Source organism: Drosophila tropicalis, unplaced genomic scaffold (assembly GCF_018151085.1).
Source record: "Drosophila tropicalis isolate 14030-0801.00 unplaced genomic scaffold, ASM1815108v1 contig_867, whole genome shotgun sequence".
NCBI classification, from domain to species: Eukaryota; Metazoa; Arthropoda; class Insecta; order Diptera; family Drosophilidae; genus Drosophila; species Drosophila tropicalis.
In genome coordinates, this window is record NW_027173362.1 from 893,758 (window position 1) to 903,534 (window position 9,777).

The window sequence follows — 9,777 nt, forward strand, 5'->3', positions numbered from 1 at the left end:
TACACACAGTACGCTACTACTCCTTCTAAGTGTTGTGCCAAGTCGAAACGAAAAAGTGATTTTATTTAATCTTAATCTTATCTAGTCTAAATGCCTAACAACAAAAGAAACTTACATACTTACCTATATGTACTTTCTCTCTTTATGTATATGAATATATATAAACATACTTACTTACCTATAGTTTTTCTAGTGCCTATGATTTTGCCAAAAAAAAAAAAAAACAAACAAAAACAAAAAATTTTACCAAATGCAAAAACAAAAACCAAAGAAAATACCAAATTTTTACTTTACATTTCTTATATATTTGTATTTTCATTTTATTTATATCGTTAACATCGCTCGCTTCATCCAAAAATACCAAACAAAACAAAAAAAAATATATATATATATATATATCTATATATATAATATATTATATATCTCAAATCAAAAACCAAAATCAAAATCAAAACATAAACAAAATCTAAAACCCACAAACAAAAAAATGACCAAAATCAAAAATCCCCAAATAAAACGCAATTCAAAATCGACGACAAATATATATATATATATATATGTATTTATACGCACAAAAAAAAAACAACAAAAATCTGACAATAATATATATATAAACCAAAAACTGGCCTCAAATCAAAATGTAATGCAAAATGAATGCGGAATCACTAAATTACAACAACAAATCGACCAACAACAAAAAATCAAAACAAAACCAAAACCAACAACAACCGAAATTCTAATTCGTTTGATATACGAATGAAAATATTGATGAATAAATTTGATAATTGCGAAAATCGATCGAATTCGAATCAAATGAAATATATATATACAATAATACACAAATAAACCAAAATGATAATGTTAATAATCGGGAACAAATTAAAAACAAAAAACAAAAAACAGACCCGTCGGCGTTTGGGGCAAAATTGTGGGATCACTGTGTGCCATTGCTGGTGTACTGACAATCGCACTGCCTGTACCGGTTATCGTCAGTAATTTCAATTACTTCTATCACCGCGAAACGGATCAGGAGGAGATGCAGAGCCAGAACTTTAATCATGTTACTAGTTGTCCATACTTGCCAGGTACATTAGGTAAGTTGGAACACTGCCAAAAACCCCGAATTTTGTGTAGGTGTGTGTTTTTGTGTTGTAGAAACAGAACTCTCTCGTACTGACAATCCATACTACATACCCACATACATACCTAAATGAACTACTTATTACTTATATATGTACATACACGCACACAAGCATATACGGATATGTTACTCGCCAGTTAAGCTCGTTGGACGCTATGGCGCATTGGTACAGCTGGATGTCAGCAAGCCGCTCGAACGAGTAATGTAACTTGGGTACTCGTTACTCGCTGTTCATTACTCGTCCTAGTCGTGGTGCCGGTGGCATGTACTAGTTGCGAATACCGTCTAGTTTGGTCACTTGTACTATTTGTGCGCATCATTTGGTAACTTGTAGTCCCACACTCTCGCTGTGCTCGCTGTACTCGTCGCTTGTAACGAGTGGTGATCTATAGTGACTTGTGCCAGTAACCACACGTTACCCATCTTACATTCATTCTACCCACCCACCACCCACTCCCACCGTACCCACCATGTATCTAATCCACCTAAATAGACCTCTCAGTCTTAAGCCGAATAAAAATAGAAACATTTACGAAGAAAGAACCAAATGCGGCTGGGTAATCACAAAAAGAAAAATGATAATACCAAGTATACCCAAACTATGGATTGATGATGTGGGTGATGTTGCCTTGTACCGTGAATACCGGCAACAACATTCATCATCATCAATACGAAGGAATCATCATCATCTTTCGAAATGCACACTGAAATGATGATTCATATCGATAGATAACTGCATACACATACATACAAATAATGTGTACACGTACTTTGTGTTTTGTCTAAATTGTACAACAAAAACAAAAAACCAAAAAACCAAAACAAAAAAGAAGCTTTTTTGTAATTGAATTGCATTACAACTGTATGTGTGATCTTCTCTTTCTCTCTTCTTCTCTCTCTCACACTCTCTCTTCTATTTTGTTTCTCTCTTTATTCCGTCGAAAAAATCAAATGAAATAACGAAATCAAACCTAAACCCAAAACCCGATTCAAATACCAATTGTGTTATGTATATCTCGTTCCAATCCAATAAAAAAAATCCCAAAAATTACCCATCATACTCCGATCCACATCCAACCCAACCATCCACCCATCCACCCATCCACCCATCCGCCCATCCATCCATTCCACACACCACAAACACTGAAACAACTGCAACACTAAAACCAACAATAACATAACACTACCAAGTAGGTCAACACATGAAGAAATCATCGTTATCTGAGTCCTCATCGGATATGATGGATTTGGATGATGGTGTTGAATCGACACCAGGACTAACTGAAACGCATCCTGGACGTAGTAGTACGGCAGCTCCATTTTTAGGAGCCACGCAAATGCAGCAGCAGCCGCCTCAGCCTCCGCCGCCGCCGCCACCGCAGCAGCCAGCGTCCACCGCGCTCGATAAGCAGCAACATCTATACCAACAGCAGCAGCAGCAGCAGCAGCAACAGCAACAGCAACATCAACAACAGCAAAATGGCTTCAAGCAGCAGCAGCAGCAACAACAGTCCATTACAGTAGCTGCAGCAGCAGCAGCAGCAGCTGCCGGTGCCGGCAGCAGCAGCCTCACCTTGAGGCATAATAATGCTTTGGCTGTTAGTATCGAGACCGACGTTTGACTACTGGGTAAGTTTACTGGGCCAATCGACTGCACAAATGTCATAATCTTCTTAATCTTGCCTCACCTTCACACACCCACTCACATAGACACACACTCACACACACACACAACCAATCCATCCAAGACCCACATACAACTCAGAATACTATAAGGTCAAGTTTCAATCAGGCAATGCAGTCCAATGCCATGTCATCCCATTAGTTGCCTTATCTGAATGATAAATACTCCGAGGCCTGTTCTCTGTCCCCCGTTTTTGTGACTTTCCCCATTTCTAATTCATATGTTTTTTTGATCTCAAAATATTTCACGATCTTAACATCCGTTTCACGAGATATGGAGGGAATATCTCGAAGCGATCTCAGGTGTTTGTAGACACGTCTTCAATTCAAATTTCCTGAAAGTGCCATTGGGAACTAAGAGAAATCGCTTTCATTTCGACTGCAACAATTTCGAGACCGAGTAATTTAGCTTGGGACTAAAATAGAGAACAGGTCATAATCATTCGGGATCCGTTATTCACATATATCTTTGGGGGATTTTCAGTACAAAGAACACTATAAAACATTTTATACTGGATGAAACAAGAACTGTGTTATATGGTCAATCCCTATCCTATCCTTTATTCACTCACTTACTCTCTCTCTCTCTCTCTCTCTGTCTCGCTCACCACCTTTCTCTGTCACTCCCAGACATTTTGGTTTTTATATGTATGATTACACTGAAACAAATTTCAATTAATGGTGAAGAGTTTACACTAAAAACGTTGAGTGAACGCAAACGATTGACTCACGATTAGTGTTAGCTCAACACAAAAGATAATATATACATATATATTTTAAAACTGACTAAAATTACAATAATATGGATTTTTATTAGCATTAAAAACTATTTTCTCTTTTCTCTCTCCACGTGATGCGCGCTCGCTCGCTCTCCTCCTTCTCTCTTCTTATCATTTTGTGTTCCATGTGCTTTTTTGTTCGCTACCCCCATGCCCCCGGGTCATGAATATATCTAAATATCTATATCTACATATATGTATAATCTATGTCTATATCTATGTCTCGATCTTAATGTATATTAACGTATATATTACCGATATCGATATATATATATATATATATATATTTAAACTAAACTAGTACAAAAGACGTTAAGTGTTATCAATTTGGCCTTGACAATTGTTAAAATGGCTGCCAGAAATGACTACAAGCAACAGCAACAACAACAACAACAACAACAACAACAAAATGAAACTGTTTATATATATTTAATTTAATATAAGTAGAACAAATAACAAAAAGAAACCCCCTCCCCCCCCAAAAACCAAAAAAAAAAAAAAAAGAACAACCAATTTAATGTATGGCTAAATCTAATTCAAATTTAAAGAAATAAAATACCAAAGAAAACAGACAAAGATGAGGAACCCATATAAAAATAATTCTAATATTGTATGTATAATTTATTAAAGTAATAAACAATTAATAACTTAATATAATTAAAATAAATTAATAAACAACTAAACTAAAGAATAAATTTAAACCAAAAAAAAAAAAAAAAAAAAAAAAAAAAACATCGAACAAAACCAATAAAATAATGTCAACATTGTTTTTTGGTTTAATTTTTGTGTTTTTTTTTTATTTTTTATTAATAATAATTCGAATTAAAAAGTAATTCCAATAATGGAAGAACAAAATTTCAAAGTGTAAATACAATAATAAAACAAATAAAATAAAATAAAATATCCAACGTATACACACACCCACACAACACACACACACACACATACAGCAGCATTAATTAATAAAAACAAAACCAACTAAAGCTTTAACGAAAACCAAAAACAACTTCTATTGCTAAGTGATTCAATTCAGAAAAGAAACAAATAGCTAACCAAAAGAAAATGTGTAGAACAATTTCCCCCAAGAACCGAATAGAATATGAGTGTACATAAAACATACAAACATATATCACACATACATATATACGCATAACCCCCTCCCCCCTGAACCACTCTTTGATCCTTTGACACATGTCCCTAAAAAGATCTCTCATTTCTCATGGATCTTCACCATCTGGATGGCCGGACGCCTGAAAGCTGTGGCTTCCATCTTTGTATTTGGACTGCGAGATGGACCAGAAGATGAGATGGAAAGTTTTGCAACTTACCACTAGAATCCATCTATTACCTTCGTATCAGTGGGCTTAAGTTCTGGTTGGGAATTATAATTATATATAGTGTGGATGAGAAAAGCTCTTTTCCCATTTCGTTGCTTTCTTTTCGATTCACTCATCCGAAATACCAAAACTCTGCAAAAGAGTACTTAACGAAGAATATTAGTGAGGGAAAACTGCCGTAAATATTAAATAAACATTTTTTTATAGTAAGGCTAAATCAAACTAAAACCAAAAATCTGCATTATCAGAAGCCATCAACATCTAGCCCCTTATACAAGGCCCCAGCAAAAGCAAATCAATCCGACCCACACACACTCACACACACTCTCTCACACACACACACACACACACACAGCCAGCTAGCTCAAAAGCGTGTTCTGCTTAGAATCCCCCGATTTTCGATTTTCGAATGAACGAAATGAAATGTAAAAGCAAAAAGTACAAATATTCATCAGATTCCCAAATATATAATATGTACATATATTTGTGAAACTATATAAATAGTATATTCTGATGCTGCAAATATTTGTTTTTGGTTAAAAACAAAAATATAAATACATAAATAAAGAAACGACTGCAATTAAACTAAAACTTACTAAGTAATATTAAAGAAAAAACCAATGAACAAGAACAGCTTAACCACATACAATAAAAGCAGCAGCAAAAGCAACAAACAAACAAACAAACGGAAGCAAAATTGAAAGGGAAGAAAGAGAAAAGTTAAAGAAAGAAAACGCTCTTATGATTTTATAATACATATATGTATGTATATGAAACAAACAAAAGAACAAAAACATTCAGAAATATCAGCAACAACAATTACGTGTACATATATACATAGAGAAGAGACAACAACAACAACAACAACAACAACCAACTGAAATGCAATTAGAAGGCAACTTAAAAACGAGACACAAGTGCAGTGAACGTCTTTCAAGATCTTTAAATAAGTTCGAAAACAAACACACACAGACACAGAGACACACACACACACACACAAGTCAACATTCCAAAAACCCGTCTAGTCACCAGCAGCCCAAAACCGCCTAATCCAACCATCCACACAAGTCCAGAACAACAAATGAATAGAAGCGAAAATATATTAATCAAATAATACAAAAAATATTGACTGAATATATAAATAAATAAAACAATTATAATAAATGTATATAGACAAAACCAAAACAAAATTAAATTAAATTAAATTAAAACAAAAATAATTTATGATTAATTGTATTTAAATGTAAAAAAAGAAATTGAACAAACAAAAGCTTTGAATACCGTCCACGCACACACACACACACAGCCACTGACACCGACCCCACACACTCACACACACAAACGTACACACACACACACATGTCTTTTCAAAGATACGAGGTCTGTCCAACAAAAGAAGTTTTGAATCTTTTCGAAAGCAGCCCATCGATCCACAATTGACGAAACTAAAAGAAAGGCAAATCGAAGATAACATTAAAGAGAGCTGAAAAAAAAAACAACAAACACTTTCTTATTTCTCCATAATGCCATGCCCTCATGTCATCTGTTATCTGAATAAGCCCGCACATTGCTGTCAATGTCTATCATGTGGAACTTGCGGACTAATCGCCGTTTGAACTGCAATTGCAAATTACGCCCCAAAAAACAAAAAACCAAAAAACAGAGCAAAGTGCCTTAAGGAACCATTGGCGGCGACGCGTTAACTGGGCCAGAAAATACATCGAACGAAGCGGAGGATCAGGCAAAACAAACAAAAAGGGCACACAAAAACTTCTAAAGTATCTTCATTTCGATTCTAAATGTACACATATGCTTCTTGAGAGCCTTCTTGCCCTTCCCCCTCCACCTCCCACTGCCCATCCAGGCATTTCAGCATTCAGCAGACAAATGCTACAGTGGGCCAAGTCATTCACCAAGGACCCCGAAACGCATCGATTCGATTCTCTATGTATATAGCTAGATGTCCTACCACTTGAAAAATCACATACTACATGCACACATACATACGAACATGTGCCATGTGTATGTGTATTTGTATGTATTGAGTATCGAAATCATATCTAATCCAATCCTTGACCGGCCCTCACTGTAGTAGTCCTTCCTTTCTTCTGCCACCTATCCAAAAACTACCCAAAAACCTAAAAGCTGTAAATACTCAACGACTACAACAACTACAACTACAACAATAAACCATTCAACTACCAAAACTATCAAACAAATTAAAAAGTAACAAATAGTAAATAATATTTTTTAATAAACAATAAAAAGAACAAAAAAAAACAAACAAACAACTAAACTAACAAAAAGTCAACCCTTAAGAAAAAAAAAAAGATAGAAAAAAAAAAAACCTCCAAACACCAATAAGCTTAAAAAGAGCAAAAAAAAAAAAGAAAATTAATAATAATAATGATCATAATTAAATAATAATAATAATTTTCTATGATTTAACAAAGAGAACCGATTAGCTTATTTAGTCGAGAATCATCAACAAGAAAGAGAAAATGGGCCGCATGTAAAAATAAGGTTGTTTTTTTTTTTTTGTAATTTTTTTTTCCTAGCCTTAAAGTAGACAAATTGCCTAAAACTAAGATTAAATAAATAAAAAAACCAAATGGAAAACTAAATATTTGAAAGGAAACTATATATATATATACCTACACACAGATACACACATACATGCATGTGTGTGTGTTTATGTATTAGCTAATAGGACTTGAAATTGATCGTTTCTCAATTATTTTTGATTTCCATTTAACTTACAGAAAATGAGCCATTAAAATTAAAATGAAAAATAAAAGAAATGGAACATATAAAGCAAACTCGTGTTAACTTTAAAATTAAAACAAAACAAACCCCAAAAAAAAAAAGCTTAAAGAAAAAAATTTGGAATAAATGTGTTCAGCAAAAAATAGAAAGAGAAGCAAAAACCAAGAAAATGTTATTATATGTTTAAAAACTAAAACAAAAAAAAAACAAAAACAAAATAAGAAAGAAATTTAATTAAATTAAATTCTTAACACAATTTCAAATTGTAAAACAAAAAAACCTAAAAAAGAAGAAACAAAAATAACAAATAGAAATTGTATATTAAAAAAAAAAAAAAAAAAAACGGAAGAAAGAACAACTTTAGCTCAGTTTATAGAAAGAATTATTGATTGCTGATCCATCATCAAAATTACCAATGGAAAACCAAACCAAAACAAAAAATGAATAAATTATATATGGAAAAAAAAAATACCAAAAAAAAAAAAAAAAAAACACAAAAAAAAAACAAGAGAAAAAAATGAAATTGAAATAAACATGAGTTTTTTTTTTTTTTTTGAATTTTATTCCATGACAAAAACTAAAAACTAAAAAAACATACACCACTTGTAAATAGAATTCGATTCAGTTCAATTATTAATTTTTAATCCTTTTTATACAACAAATAGAAGCGCGGCAAGGATTTCCACAAGCTCTGGTTCTGATTCCACTTCCAAATCGAATCTTTTCAAAAATCATTTCTTTTAATATATATTTATTATATATTCCATGTCTAATGTATGATCTAATCTTAATCATATACTGGAGACGTTTCTATTTATATCGAAAACCGATTTGAGATTGATCTTATGAAGAATCACCAAGTTATCAAAATCTCTTTGCTTTACAATGGCCAAACAATGAATGCTAGAACTGCTTGAGAATTATAGACAAAATTTGCATATTGCGGTCGTCCTCACTTCGGTGCATTTGCCTACATAGAACAGAGAAAATCGAACTCAAAATTGGCAACCATCCCAAACAAGGATATTTTTATGTTTCCGCCTACCGATTTTAACAAAGAAAAATTCCTTTAACTCCAGATTTGTATCATAGAACGATGAACAAGTAGGTTTTTGAGAATTTGGTTGGCAATTTCAGGTATTTTGGTCAATTCCAAACCGATTTGAAAACTGTTAAAAGCAATTTAAGGCCCCATTTCTTAAAAAAAGACAGAATCCTCACGAACTTGAATATCAATTGTTGATTAAAGTACCACGTAAGACCATTACCAATCTTAGGACAGTTTGAGTCGGTCAACAATTGGCACAGTTACTCATACGCAAAGGTAAGGGTTTTCATAATACGATTTTTCGATTGATTGGCCAAAGTAATAGTTTTTGAGGTCTTAAGATCACTTTCCCATAAGGAACCTAAGACCTGAATTAGAAATGTAAATTATGGTTTATTTATTTCCAATATTTTTTACTGTCCATTCGTAGAATTTCGTTGTCCTTTGATATTTATAATTTTGATTACTTAATTTCCTAGGTAAAAAAGAAAAACCAACAAATAAACTTGTGTAGAAAATTTCTTCTAGTAGTGAATAGTCAAAGAAGCTAAAACAAAACCAACAAAAAAAAAGTAAAATGATACAAAAAAAAAAAACAAGAAAATGTACCATGTAAATACCCTAATTTAATTATTATTCATTTAGTCGTAACTTGAGCGCTCAACTTTAGTCTTGTACTTTATATGGAATAATAACTCACTAATGGATGGCATATCATAAAAGCAGTAAAAAACCAAAGATTTAGTCACACACACACACACACACACTATAAATACATAGTTAGGCACTTAGCTGACAAAAAAGGCAAACAATCATTTAAATTAGTTTTCGTTGTTTTTTATATGCTTTAACTTATGGAACTACAAAGAAAGAAAACAAAAACGTCACGAAAAACCAAATACTAAATTTAACCTACTCGGAGACAGACCATCAACAACAACAACAAAATGAAGAAGAAGAATTGCAAAATCTAAATAAGAAGTAAACATATCCACATAAAAATAATAAAGTACCTATCAAAAC

General features: G+C 32.9%; 1 protein-coding gene across 1 annotated transcript in view; it reads left to right on the forward strand.

The window, feature by feature from the left end:
- Positions 1 to 7,552, forward strand: part of Sh (Potassium voltage-gated channel protein Shaker) — a 150,597-nt gene extending 143,045 nt beyond the window's left edge. The window contains 3 exon segments of the mRNA XM_068298341.1: positions 904 to 1,094; positions 2,336 to 2,770; positions 3,905 to 7,552. Coding sequence (XP_068154442.1) covers positions 904 to 1,094; positions 2,336 to 2,763 — 619 coding nt within the window. The 3' untranslated portion in view covers positions 2,764 to 2,770; positions 3,905 to 7,552.
- Positions 7,553 to 9,777: the final 2,225 nt, after the last annotated feature.